The sequence below is a fragment of the Entelurus aequoreus genome, linkage group LG02, assembly GCF_033978785.1.
Source record: "Entelurus aequoreus isolate RoL-2023_Sb linkage group LG02, RoL_Eaeq_v1.1, whole genome shotgun sequence".
Lineage (NCBI taxonomy): Eukaryota > Metazoa > Chordata > Actinopteri > Syngnathiformes > Syngnathidae > Entelurus > Entelurus aequoreus.
The window spans coordinates 65013500-65029246 of NC_084732.1; the positions used below are offsets into that span (position 1 = coordinate 65013500).

The following is a 15747-nucleotide window of genomic DNA, read 5'->3' on the forward strand; positions in this document are numbered from 1 at the left end:
TAAACATGTCTGTTACTACATTATATATATACTTGCACTGTGTATATAAAACATAGATGGATGGTTTTGTAGTTGTTATAGATAGATAGATAGATAGAAAGGTAGATAGATAGATAGATAGATAGATAAATAGATAGATAGATAGTACTTTATTGATTCCTTCAGGAGAGTTCCCTCAGGAAAATTAAAAATCCCAGCAGCAGTGTACAGAAAATATAAATGTATAAGATCTAATAAATAATAATAATAAATAAAGATACAAGATAAAGATAAAAGATAAGTTTAGAAGATCTAGAACTACAGAGCTACTGGAGATGCAGCCGCCTTCCACAGCGCAAGTCAATAAAAAGAAATAAATAATTAAAAAACAAAGGGCTTCGAAGACTACAACGGTGACTCCCATTCACCGCAATTTTCAAGCGCTTCTTTATCATCTTTAAAACTGTAAAAAAAAAATAAAAAAATGTGTGTCCTTGTTTTTCATAATGATTGTGAATGACAGGCAAAATTCCAAAAAACTGCAGTTCCCCTTAAAAATGTATATTTGTGTGTACTATTATTGGACATGTTGTGGGGGGATCAACAAAGACTGTTGGCCTGATTGACTAAAGGTTTGCGTGTACTAAAACTTGTGCAAACTTGAAACGTGTGCAAAGTGGATTGAGTTTGTTATGTGAGCAGAATGAAGCGTGCAATCCATTTTGCGTCTCCGTCTTCATAATATGCAGAACATATGCTAAATAGCAAAACGCCACTGGGAGGAGAAGATGCAATTTTATTATACAGCACGTGCAATGTGATTCATCAACACTCATCACTCTTTTGCAAGCGCTATTTACAGTTACACACACACGGTTGCAGGATCAGTGCTCACTCTGTGCTTGCGCCGCAAAGACAGACAAGGAACAGAGAATGTGTTTGTGTCAACATATTTGCATGGTCTGTCAAAAAAAAAAAAAGAAAACACATTATACATAATGTCTGTACAGCAACATCCTTTTATATTGTTGGGTGAGATAAGGGGTTGATTAAAACCAATTCAATGGACGCGTTTTCGTGTCTCCAGGTATTTTTAAATTTTTTTCATTTAGAATATATATGATCATATCACCTACATGAAAAAAACTCCTTGAAGTATGCGTTTTTGGCGTCTTGAGCACAGTAAGTGCAGCCTCTCTCACACATGCAGCGCACAAAACATACTAGTGAGTTTAATTGTGGATGCCTTGGACTGCTTATAAAATGCCCATAAAAAGTGGTTAATTGCTGCTGTTTGATAGCAAACCACCACAGATAAGAGCATGACAACATGCATGTGCAGTGAATGATTTAGTGTCTCCATGGTGAAAGCTACATAGTATATGCAAAGACCTCATTTAGGTAAGGCGGTCTTCACGAGTTATAAATATCACGTGCAATATTAGTAGATCGCATGCAACACGCTGTATAGCACGTGGTATTTGGATCTTAGTATTCAGGCCGTGTGTACAATTAATAAGTATACTTAAATGAGGTGTCTGTGTGTGTGTGTGTGTTACCGTGGAAACACTCGTATCCCTCCACATTTATGGGATTATGGTCCAACCATGGTGGTGGCAGCATCATGCTGTGGGGATGTCTTTCAGTGGAAGGAACTGGGAGACTAGTCAGGATATAGGGAAAGATGAATGCAGAAATGTACAGAAACTTACTGGATGAAAACCAATGCTTCTCATCTAACCTGATGGAGCTTGAAATGTGCGGCAAATAGGAATGGGCGAAACTGCCCAAAGATAGGTGTGCCAAGCTTGTGGCATGATATTCACACAAAGACTTGAGGCTGTACACTGCAAAAAGTCAGTGTTCAAAAACAACAACAAAAAATACAAAAGTTAGGGGCATTTTACTTGAACTAAGCAAAATTATCTGCCAATAGAACAAGAACATTTGGCTTGTCAAGACTTTCCAAAACAAGTGAAATTAGCTAACCTCAATGAACCCCAAAATACCTTAAAATAAGTATATTCTCACTAATAACAAGTGCACTTTTCTTGGTAGAAAAAAACAAATATGAGACCCTTTTTCTCAATATGTTGAAAAATATTCTTAAATTAAGTAAATGCTAGTGCCATTATCTTGACATAATGATATGTGCTCGGCATTACATTTCTTGCATTTTCCCATCGATAACATGACATCATCGCGCCAAGTGCGTGCTCTTTCAGTCAATTAGTACGCAAGGAATATACATATATATATATATATATATATATATATATATATATATATATATATATATATATATATATATATATATATATATATATATATATATATATATATATATATATATATTTACAGCCCGGCCCCCGACCAAATTTTTTGTTATTGTAATTTTTAAGAATTTATCTGAATGTGCATGAACTATTTCTGTTCAAAATTGTTTGAAATGTCACATGTTAAATGTTTGAATATTAACTGTCTGTTTACTGTACTGTGCCAACTGTACTACTATATGAGTACGTGTTTTCTATCGTTTCATTGAAAATAAAACAGCAAAGTCCATTTGGCTGTCATCCGTTTTAATTATGAGACACAATTGTGTCAAAGTCATGATTTTTTATTTCATGCTTGAAATAAGAAATTGTTACTTAAAAAAAGCAGTTTTATACTTGTGAGTGTTGATGACACAGCTTTGCAACAGTTGATATTCTACTTTCAAGCATGTTTTACTCAATATAGGTCATAAAATCTCAGCAACAAGCTGTAATATCTTACTGAAATAATTTAGGGCCAAAACACTTAAAACAAGTGAAACACTCTAACATACAATCTGCTTAGTGAGAAGAATTATCTTATCAGACAGAAAATAAGCAAATATCACCCTTATTTGAGATATTTAATCTTACTTAGATTTCAGTTTTTGCAGTGTAATTGCTGCCAAATGTGCATCAACAAAGTATTGAGCAAAGGCTGTGAATACTTACTGTATGTACAAGTGATTTTTTTTTAAAGTTTTTTATTTCTAATAAATTTGCAAAATCAAAAAAAAAACAACTGACTTTGTCATTAAGAGGTATTGTGTGCAGAATACCAAGGATAGAAATGAATTTATTCCATTTTGGAATTAGGATGTAACATGCAATGTGGAAAAAGCGAAGCTCTGTGAATACTTCCTGGATCTACTGTATTTCTATTCACAGCCTATTCAATTTCCCTAATTGATGGTTGACATTTACCTCAAGGCAAGTGAGCAAAGCGTAAAAGCTTGACTGAGATCACTGTCATTACTAAAAACTGAAAAAAATAGAAAAAATACCTTCTGCTGGATTCCTGGATTCATATAGGGTGTAGGCCTACCCTACTCTTTGTGTCATATTATTACTTAAAAATAGGGCTGTAAATCTTTCGGCACCACACAATTTGATTCAATTAGATTCTTGGGAGTAACGATTCGATTCATAATCAATTCTTGATTTAAAACGATTCTCAATTCAAAATCTATACTTTTTTTTAATAACATTGGATGCCAGTTCTACAATGAACTACATTCCTCCATAAAATAGATAAACAGCTCTGATAATTTTTTATATCAATTAAAAGAAAACTGGTTTTGTTTAATAAAATGCTTACAAAACATTTTATAAAGTCAAATACAAATAAAGCAACAAGAGAAGTATCCAACACTTTTTTTTTTTTTAAAGTAAATCTGTAGAGCAGATATAGGCAATATGATTTGCCTGAGTGGCTGGACAGGAGAGGTTGAAAAAAACACAAACAAATTATTTTTAATTTTTTGTAATCGATTAAGAATTGTTACAAATAAGAATGGCAATTATTCTGAAAATCAAAATGTTTTGACACACCTACTAAGAATTATCTTTTCTAAGTAACCTTGCCTGCATATAATTGTGGCTCTTATGCAATCTGATTCCTGCACAAAAATGTTCCGACAATATTTGTTTTTCCGCTTCAGTTTGATTGACAACATAAATGAACGGAAATACCCTTTGTGGAACTTATATAAAGCGTTAGAACTGAGCACCTGCATTCAAGCATCGGGGCCCAGTTGGGAAAGGTAAATATTGCTTTCTGCATAAGACATAATACTCCCTTAATACTCATACTTTTTTTTTTTTTTTACAGACTTTAAGAACCATGACTTCAATCCGTTCTATCATCCTGTTGCTGTCGCTGATAAACGCGTTTCCAGTAAGAATATCATAACAATACCTGTATAAACAGAAAACATAACATATTTTTAGAGAAAACAAGTTTTATATTTTTGTTTTTCAGACAGCGTCCAAGGCTGAAGATGACACCGGTAAGTAAACCTGTGCAGAAAAGTGTTGACCCGTTCCAGTCTTTGAGATATATAAACCTCACAAGGACAGTCCATATTGTTCTTGTATTTTTGATATGTTGTCTTTTCTTTTTCATTTAGATAACATGGATGTCAATGAAATGATTGCAAGGACAAATGAAAACACAAGTAAGAGCTTAGACACACACACACACACGCACACACACACACACACACACACACACAATGTTGTAGTTAACTAATTATTCATTGATGCTAAAATTATATAAAATGTTTGTTTCAATTATTGAGTTATATTTTACAATTAGAGCTGTAAACTTAACCCCTTATTGCATGCGACTGTTAGGCAAGCAAACTGTTTATACTCATTATATTTTAATTTTTTTATCCTGTAAAGCATCTTTGAGTACTTTGAAAAGCGCTATACCAAATAAAATGTATTATTATTTATTATTATTATTATTATTATTATTATTATTATTATTATTATTATTATTATTATCACAAAAAAGTATCGCATTAATCATGTATAAAGAGAAAAATCACACAATTTATTATGACTGCACATGTTCCTTTACTTTATTTTTGGATGTTTACCTGAAAGGCGGCGTGGGTTGCTACCTGAAAGGCGGCATGGGTTGCTATACGCTCAGTGATCAGGTCAATGCATTCAAATAAAACATTTAAAAAATATATGATATTCTGAAAATATCATTGCAAATATTTTGCAGAACCTACTCTGATATTAACAAAAGAAACAATAATGTAATACAAAATTATGTCTGTTTAGATAAATAAATAAATAAATAAATAAACAAATTGTGTCAAAATAATGCGTAATTTCTCAAAGTATATTATAAAAGCAAGTAATTACCTACAATTAATCACCATAAATTACAATTTGTAAGTGTGATTACTCTGATTTTAGAAAATAATTGCTTGACCGCACTACTTATAATAAACCCTAAAGCCATTAATTTGACTACATGACTCATTTTAATTTTCCTGAGGGAACTCTCCTGAAGGAATCAATAAAGTACTATCTATCTATCTATCTATCTATCTATCTATCTATCTATCTATCTATCTATCTATCTATCTATCTATCTATCTATCTATCTATCTATCTATTATGAGTGTTGCTTTTGTTTGCTCTTTGCCAGCATCACACCTGACATTTGGCGACATTGCGCCGACTCTGCAAAGGAATGCTGATCCCTGCACAGCCACAGGATGCAAATGGCCGAAAACGGGAGATTTTGTCTACATTCCCGTCGATATCTCCCGATCATTCTGTAAGTAATCATCCATATCTCAATCAATCCCATGTCACTTTCTTCAAAATTTTCATATTGAAAAAAACAACATTCACGCAGAGAGCACAATTCACACTGTTTCAAGCATATGTAAAGTAACATTACATCAGCTTGTTGTTAACTGGTGCTTAAAAGGGAGTTCACTTTGCCTGCCTGATTAGGTTCATTAAGTGCCTTATTATACCACATGCTTAAATCAGAGGTGTCAACCTGCCCAACAGGTTAAATATTGCCTGCAAGATGAGTTTGCTAGGTATAAAATTGAGCTGCATTTTTTTTGGGAAAGAAACTTCTGTTCTAGATGTGTCCACTGGATGTTGCAATAGCAATTCTGTTAGGCAAGCAAACTGTTTATACGGGGGCCAAGCAAATAAGCCTAGAAAGAGGTACACAGTAAAGCAGAGCTGCGGATCCTCTCCCTTGGCATAAATGAAACATAAAACTTGCAGTTTTACATCTTCTGTTTCAAACACATCGTGCTTTGGCATCCTCATCGTTCCAAAATCTCAGAGTGTAATTTAACTTTACTGAATAGTTTCTACCCACCTTTGTGGGGTTTGTTGAGTTAGCACAAGATTAATGCGTGGAAATGACAAATGAGGTATTTGCTACCGAGACAAGTTTTTTATCTATTTTGTATTTTGTTCAATCCATGATAGGTTGCGACTTCAAGTTTAATGACTTTGTAGATACAACGTTTGTTGTGCTTTTAATTGTGTTTTTGAAACTCCACCCATTTTTACCTCAGAATTTTAAACTAACTTGAAATGTTTTGTCAAGACGCTTATTTGTAACATGCATACATTTTCAGAATGTGCTCGTTCTATTTTTGGCCAAAGTCAAACAAAGAAAACAATCTGAAGTTTTTTAGGTTTTTTTTAGTTACTTTGCCGTGGTTTTACCAGTTTTACCATTTTCCTCCATGTGGCCCCTTGAGCTAAAATGAGTTTGACTCCCTTCTGGCTTAAGTGAAAAAAGATGTGCAATTGGGTAGATTCTGGCTGTGCAGCATTCTCCGTCTCGACTTAAGTCTCGCAGTGTGTGCCTTCATCCAACACAGCAAAAAGTCAGTGTTCAAAAACGAGAAAAAAACAAAACAAAAATTAGGGGTATTTTATTTGAACTAAACACAATTATCTGCCAATAGAACAATACAATTTGGCTTGTCAAGACTTTCCTATAAAACAAGTAAAACTAGCTAACATCAATGAACCCAAAATTACCTTTAAAATAAGTATTTTCTCACTAATAACAACAGTACTACTATATGAGTACGTATTTTCTATTGTTTCATTGAAAATAAAACAGCAAAGTCCATTTGGCTGTCATCTGTTTTAATTATGAGACACAATTGTGTCAAAGTCATGATTTTTTTTTTTACATGCTTGAAATAAGAAATGATTACTTTAAAAAAGTAGTTTTATACTTGTGAGTGTTGAGGACAGCTTTGCAACAGTTGATATTCTAGTTTCAAGCATGTTTTACTCAATATAGGTCATCAAATCACAGCAACAAGCTGTTATATCTTACTGACATCATTTAGGACCAAAACACTTAAAACAAGTAAAACACTCTAACATCAAATCTGCTATGTGAGAAGAATTATCTTATCAGACAGAAAATAAGCAAATATCACCCTTATTTGAGATATTTAATCTTACTTAGATTTCAGTTTTTGCAGTGAAGATGCACACTTTAAGTTTGTATTTGTTTATTTGAAGGACACTGTGCAGTTACATTAAAAAGAGGGCTGCCCCAGATTTAGCACCATGCTAATTTCCATCTGTAGTCCTTTTATGGTGGATCTTACATCCACAATAAAATTAAACATGATTGAAAATACACAACAATATAAAAATGACATAATGATAAACAATTTAAAATACAAGTACAATACATAGAGGGTATGTGAATTACAAATCCGTGGGCGGTCAAGTTTCAGTATTTTAACAGCTTCATTTAAAGTGCAGAAGTATATAAAGTGCAGCAGTTTTGATCAAAGTCCACATACAGTGCAGTAGCCATCAGATGATACCCATAAGGGTATTACTCAATAGCCATATACCCCATTGATATTGCATACATAAAAAAGTTTGCGATGTTACCAGACTGGAATGGTACTCTGGTGGTTATCAGACTGCTCCCGCCAGGGTATCATCTGATGGTCAACTGCCTGACTGGTATTACTAATATAAGCAGGACTGGTGGTCTGAACGCCAGTCTTTGACTGCTTGTGAGAAGCTGTGAAAACTAGAGTTGTTCTTTAGATTCTCTGGGTGGAGCAACCCTCAAATGTGGGTGCTCCCTGTCTGCATATTCCCCCATCAATTTAAGTACTTCTGCTCCTACACGCTTCTGATGATGGAATAAGTCCAGTTTGGTTGCAGTGAACGCCACATGTACTAATATGACAAGAGACTCTCAGAAAGGTATCAAATCGATTCTGATAGCTTCAAAGGAGACACCTGGAAACATCCATTGAGATTAAGTTAGCCTGAAGGAATGCAGCCACATAGGCCGGCTGGGAAGCTAAAAAAAACTTATCAGCTTCAGCAGCTAGTTCGCGGCAGTCCAAAATGGTGGTGTTGGCTAAAGCAGCCCGCACCTGAGAAGGCAGGAGTCTCAGGAAAAACTGCACGAAGAAGAATCCAGGTCTGTGCTCACCTAAGAGTCCTAGCATGTTGTTCATTAGTTCAGAGGGCTTGCAATCGCCAAGCCCCTGCAACGAAAAAAGGCGGTTAGCTCGCTCCGCGTCGGAAAGTTGAAATGTCTGTAAGAGGTGAGCCTTCAACGTGAGGTACTTGTTCCTCTCCGGTGGGTGCGTAAGGGCGTTAACCACTTTGGTCGCCGTCGCGCTGCCGAGGGAGGACACGACATAATAAAACTTAGTGTCGTCCTCGGTGATACCACGCAGGGCAAACTGTGCCTCCGCCTGGTCAAACCATGCGGTCGCGGAAGTTTCCCAGAACTCGGGCAGCTTTAGAGAAACCGCATTCGCCGTCATGGTCGATAAGAATCACTGAATCCGTACAGTGAAGCGTCGGGGTCACCAGTGTTGTGCTCGTAGCGTGAAAGATAGACAACTTGACGTATAGTTGACACACAAAAACGTGTGCGTCGTTTATTTATCAAAGCACAAGCAAGAATGAACGCTTTCATCACAAACACTCAAATATCGCGGGAACAACAAACCCCCATCTTTGTGAGAATCTACTGACGGCCACTTAAAGGGGCCGCGCCGAATTACTCGCTCTTAACTGCACACAAAGAACAACATTGTCATGTACACAATAGAACAGTACGGTGAATGATGATGACAAAGTCAAATAACAGGTGTGGTGAATTATGTCCTTAAATCAACCGCTGCACTATCCCTTAATAATAATGTCATTGTTTTCTGCCTTGAGAGAGCACTGATGAGCATTACAATGTGTCCACAGCCTCAGCACAGCGCAGAATCATCATCGATAGCTTGGTGAGTTTCTACGAAGACACCTGCATTCGCTTCCAGTGGAGACATCGGGTTCATCGAAACTACTTGTACTTCTTCTCAGGATCTGGGTAGGAACACACAAACAAAACATTGAATTCATTATTATAGACTGGTGGACAGACTCAAATCTTTGGGGGGATGTGTGCTACAAATAAGATGGGGTTATCTGTTTATCCTATGGCAAGGAGGAAGTGGTAATGGTCATTAAAAAGTCGGTGGTTTGACTTTCAACAACTGACAGCAGACAATGTAGTTATTTGGTCTTTGGTTAATGAGCTCCCGAAAATAACCCGTGTCTGTCTCTGTCTGCGTCAGGTGTTGGTCGTACTTGGGTCGTCAGTCGAGAGGACAGGCAATCTCCTTGCAGAGCAACGGCTGTGTGTTCCTGGGCACTGTGCAGCATGAGATTCTTCATGCTCTTGGATTCCACCATGAGCAAGTTCGCTCTGACAGGGATGAGCATGTCACGATTGAATTTGATAACATCATAGCAGGTTAGCTCGACCTCGAAAGATCATATTTTTCACATTTCAAGATGCAAAGGGGATCAATGTAATGCACACTGTGGAGAAATGATAACGGTGCTAAATGAAAACAATTCACATCTGAATCGCCATTTTTATTTATTTGGATTGTAAATCAATTCATATATATATATATATATATACATATATATATATATATATATATATATATATATATATATATATATATATATATATATATATATATATATATATATATATACACGTATATCCATCCATCCATCCATCTTCAACCGCTTATCCAGAATCGGGTCGCGTGGACAACAGCTCCAGCAGAAACCCCCAGACTTCCCTCTCCAGAGCAACATTAGCGACTTCCTCCTGGGGAATCTCGAAGCGTTCCCAGGCCGGAGAGGAGATGTAATCCCCCCATCTGGTCCTTGGCCTGCCGCGGGGTCTCCTCCCAGTGGGACGTGCAACTAAGACCTCCCTAGGGAGACGTTCGTGAGGCATCCGCACGAGATGCCCGAACCACCTAAGCTGGCTCCTTTCCAAGCGAAGGAGCAGTGGCTCTACTCCGAGTCTCTCTCGGGTGACTGAACTTCTCACCCTATCTCTAAGGGAGATGCCAGCCACCCTTCTGAGGAAACTAATTTCGGCCGCTTGTATCCGCGATCTTATTCTTTCGGACATGACCCACACTTCATGACCATAGGTGAGAGTAGGAATGTAGATAGCTCGGTAGACCGAGAGCTTTGCCTTCTGGCTCAGCTCTCGTTTCGTCACAACAGTGCGGCAGAGAGACTGCAATACTGCCCCAGCTGCTCCGATTCTCCGGCTGATTTCCTTCTCCATCTTTCCCTCACTCGTGAACAAGACCCCAAGATACTTAAACTCCTCCACCTGGGATAGAGTCTCGTCCTCTACCTGGACTGTACAATCCATCTGTTTCCTGCTGAGAACCATGGCCTCAGATTTGGAGATGCTGGTCCTCATTCCAGCCGCTGAACACTCGGCTGCGAACCGATCCAGTGAGAGCTGAAGGTCACGAACCGAAGGTGCCATGAGGACCACATCATCTGCAAACAGCAGTGACGCAAACTTTAGCCCCCCGAGACGTATACCCTCTCCGCCATGGCCACGACGCTGCCTAGAAATCCTGTCCATGAAAATCACAAACAGGATAGGTGACAGAGCGCAGCCCTGGCGGAGACCAAGCCCCACTGGAAACGTATCTGACTTACATCCAAGCACCCGGACACAACTCTCGCTTTGGTTGTACAGAGATCGGATGGCCCTTAACAGGGTTCCCCTCACTCCGTACTCCCTCAGCACCTCCAACAAGATCTCCCGGGGGAACCCGGTCATACGCCTTCTCCAAATCCACAAAGCACATGTTGACTGGATAGGCATACTCCCAGGCCTTCTCCAGGATTCCCGCAAGAGTAAAGAGCTGGTCAGTTGTTCCACGACCAGGACGGAATCCACATTGCTCCTCTTGAATCTGAGGTTCGACTATCGGCCGGACCCTCCTTTCCAGTACCTTGGCGTAAACTTTCCCAGGGAGGCTGAGTAGTGTGATACCCCTGTAATTAGCACACACCCTCTGGTCCCCCTTTTTTAAAAGGGGAACCACCACCCCAGTCTGCCACTCCCTTGGCACTGTCCCTGACTTCCATGCAATGTTGAAAAGGCGTATCAACCAAGACAGCCCATCAACACCCAGAGCCTTTGGCCTTTCTGGACGGATCTCGTCAACCCCCGGAGTTTTGCGACTGTGGAGTTGTCTAACTACCTTAGTGACTTCACTCCGAGAGATCGACGTTGATCCCCCATCATCCTCAGGCTCTGCTCCTAACAGGGAGGGTGTGTCTGGTGTAATTGGGTTCAGGAGTTCCTCAAAGTGCTCTTTCCAACGCCCTACGACTTCCTCACTTGAAGTCAGCAAAGTCCCATCCTTGTCGTACACAGCTTAGATGGTTCCCTGCTTCCCCCTCCTGAGGTGCCGTATGGTCTTCCAGAACAGCTTTGGTGCCGCCCGATAGTCCTTCTCTGTGGATTCCCCGAACCGCACCCACACCCTCTGCTTAGCCTCGTCCACAGCCACGGCCGCTGCCCTTCGGGCCTGTCGGTACCTTGCAACTGCCTCCGGAGTCCCCTGGGATAACATACCCTGGTAGGACTCCTTCTTCAGTTGGACGGCTTCCCTGACCACCACTGTCCAACAGGGTGTTCGAGGGTTACCACCCCTTGAGGCACCTAAGAACTTCTGGCCACAGCTCGCAGCTGCAGCTTTAGCAATAGAGGCTTTGAACATTGACCATTCCTGTTCAATGTCCCCAACCTCCACAGGGATAGCAGAGAAGTCCCGCCGGAGGTGGGAGTTGAAGTCCTTCCGGACAGAGGACTCCTCCAAACGTTCCCAGTTCACCCGCACTACACGCTTGGGTTTGCCAGGTCTGTCCAGAGGTTGCCCCCGCCATCTGACCCAACTCACCACCAGATAGTGATCAGTTGACAGTTCAGCCCCTCTCTTCACCCGAGTGTCCAAAACATACGGCTTCAGATCAGCTGATACGATTACAAAATCGATCATTGATCTTTGGCCAAGGGTGCTCTGGTACCAGGTACACCTAAGAGCATCCTTATGCTTGAACATGGTGTTTGTTATCGCAAGTCCGTGACTAGCACAGAAGTCCAATAACAATCCACCACTCAGGTTCAGATCAGGGAGACCGTTCCTCCCAATCACGCCAGTCCAAGTATCCCTGTCATTGCCCACGTGCGCGTTGAAGTCCCCCAGCAAGACTATGGAATCCCCTGCCGGCGCCCCATACAGGACCCCATGCAAGGTATCGAAGAAGGCCGAATACGCTGAACTCTTATTTGGTGCATACGCACAAACAACAGTCAGAGTTTTCCCCCCTCCAACCCTAAGGCGAAGGGAGGCGAACTCCAGCGTACAGGCACTCAGCCGGGGACTCGTGAGTATCCCCACAGCCGCCTGTGCCCTCACACCCTGAGCAACTCCAGAAGTGAACAAGGTCCAGCCCTTGTCCAGGAGTGTGGTTTCAGAGCCCTTGCTATGTGTAGAGGTAAGCCACACCAGATCCAACCGATAGCGCTCCACCTCTCGCACCAGCTCAGGCTCCTTCCCCACCAGCGTAGAGACGTTCCACGTCCGGAAAGTCAGCCTCTGCTTCCCCGAATTGGTCCGTCTGGAGCCTCCAATTTCACTGCCATCCACTTGGCAGCGCACCCGACCCCACTGGTTCCGACCGCCGGTGGTGGGCCCACGTGGCAGAGAAGATGGTGTGTCCACGTAGCTTCTTCGGGCTGTGCCCGGCCAGGCTCCGTGGCTAGCCCGGCCACCAGGCGCTCGCTGGCGAGCTCTGCCTCCGGGCCTAGCTCCGGAGGAGGGCCCCGGGCTTCCTCTGGGCCGGGTAACGCATCTTCTCTTTGTGTTTTTCATGGGGGGTATCGTAACCCTGATGGGGGGGAGGGCATTCGGGTGCTACACCTTGCCCAAAAGTGAACCGGAACTATGTAAAGCAGGGGCGTTCAACTCCATCCATCCATCCATTTTCTACCACTTATTCCCTTCGTCGCGGGGGGCGCTGGCGCCTATCTCAGCTACTATCAGCCAACTCCCTGAGGCTTAATACAGGTCCACATACCATACGTATATATATATATATATATATATATATATATATATATATATATATATATATATATATATATATATATACATATATATATATATACATATATATATATATATATATATATATATATATATATATATATATATATATGTATATATATATAAAAATATATATGTATATATATATATATATATATATATATATATATACCTGTATATATATATATATATATATACACATATATATATATATATATATATATATATATATATATATATATATATATATATATATATATATATATATATATATATATATATATATATATATATATATATATATATATATATGTATGTGTATATATATATATATATATATATATATACATATATATATATATATATATATATACATATATATATATGTATATATATATAAATATATATAAATATATATATATATATATATATAAATATATATATATACAAATATATATATATACATATATATATATATATATATATATATATATATATATATATATATATATATATATATATATATATATATATATATATATATATATACATATATAAATATTATATTAAAATTATAATCAAATATTTTTTTAATAGGTTAGAGGTTACAAATGCTCATCTTGGCTGCTGAAGTATGACGTGTATGCCAGAGATGGTCTAAAACGTCTTTATAAAAATATATTTTAAAAAAATTGTGTTTTAAATATATATTTATTCAAAACGCAACTTTAAAAAAAAAAAAAAAAGTATATATAAAGACGTTTTAGACCATCTCTGGCATACACGTCATACTTCAGCAGTCAAGATGAGCATTTGTAACCTCTAACCTATTTTAAAAATATTTGATTATAATTTTATGCCAAAAATAAATGCGAAAATGTATCTAAATCAAGAATAATGTTGAATTCTGAATCGATTCTGATTTTAATATTCACCATCACAATCGTTAGTTGTTGTAAGATTTACATCCCTAATAAGATTGTATTAAATAATGTCTTTGTTTATTCCGGACTCATCTTATGTGCAGGAACTGAAGGAAACTTTCAGAAGGTGAACACAAACAACTTGGGAACTCCGTATGACTTTGACTCTGTCATGCACTACAGCAAGTGAGTGTTTGAGGAATTTAAAAGTAATAACACAACACAACATCCCCTTAAAGTTGCAAAAATTTACAAAAGATCAACAACTTTTACTTTAAAAACCCCTGCTCCAACGGCTGTAACCTGTAACCTTTATTACTTAATTAGAAACTTGAGATGAGTTTACCACCGCAATGAATAACAAATATGAATTGTTAACTGGCTTCACATTTTAATAAAGTTATAGTTCTGTATGCAAAGCTGTTCTTTTTTAATGTTATTCTTCTTCCAGCCGGGCCTTTTCCAAAAATGGACTACCAACCATTGTTGCCAACAGCGATCCTAACCTTATTTTTGGTCGTGCAAGAGAGATGAGCAGCAATGACATTGCACGTATCAATGAGCTATATGATTGTTGTAAGTCAATTTATTTTCAGGTTATTCATGGAGATTTTCAATTTTGAAATTATTTGACAATTCTCAAACATACAATGAGTAAAATTGTGCTGTATTTCAAATATTATGTGGATACAAAATTGTTGTCAATGATAACACGTTATGATCTTGATTATTCACAATTTGATCATTTCCTTGCAGAATGAAAAACAAATGGAGGGAACGTGATGACCTTCAGATTCTCCAGCTCTCATTCCATCGTTCACACTTTTGAATATAAGACAAGGAAAAGGGAATTCCAGTTATTCTTTCTGATCAACTTCTTTATGCCATTTTCTTTACAGGTACATAAGGTAAAGAGAGAAATATTATTAAAAGGCAGTTATAATGTTTTTCTTCACTTTTGTCCAATTACAGAACGGCATATGTTAATTTATTTTTTATTCATGTAACTGGTGATGGGGGTGTGCACAAGAAATTTGAATAAAAAAGTAAAAAAGTGTAATTTATCATTTTTACTCTGTAGAGCAGGGGTCACCAACCTTTTTGAAATCAAGAGCTACTACTTGGGTACTGATTAATGCGAAGGGCTACCAGTTTGATACACACTTAAATAAATTGCCAGAAATAGCCAATTTGCTCAATTTACCTTTAACTCTATGCTATTATTAATAATTAATGATATTTATCTTTGTGGAAACCCTGATCATCTTAATGATTTCTCACAATAAATATATATAGAAACAGATAAATATCAATATGCAACATTTTATTTTTATATTTTCTCTAAGTGCACATTTTTCAAATTGAACATTTTCAAATCACTTCTAAGACAGTCTTGTGAAATCACAATATCCCATTTTAACTAGCTAGCCACTAACATTTTTTAACAAATCATGAATTACTTTGCACCATGTTTGTACAAATAATAACTCATGTAAAATACAAAAGTCAAATCTCAAATTT

At 38.1% G+C, this 15747-nt stretch overlaps 1 protein-coding gene across 1 annotated transcript; it reads left to right on the forward strand.

Moving 5' to 3' along the window:
* Positions 1–4048: 4048 nt before the first annotated feature.
* On the forward strand, positions 4049–15199 carry LOC133664223 (low choriolytic enzyme-like). Its single transcript, XM_062068724.1, has 10 exons — positions 4049–4057; positions 4126–4191; positions 4276–4303; positions 4424–4471; positions 5467–5598; positions 9060–9180; positions 9428–9606; positions 14331–14412; positions 14678–14802; positions 14983–15199. Coding segments are annotated over exons 2-10 (771 nt in total). The 5' UTR covers positions 4049–4057; positions 4126–4137; the 3' UTR covers positions 14985–15199.
* Positions 15200–15747: the final 548 nt, after the last annotated feature.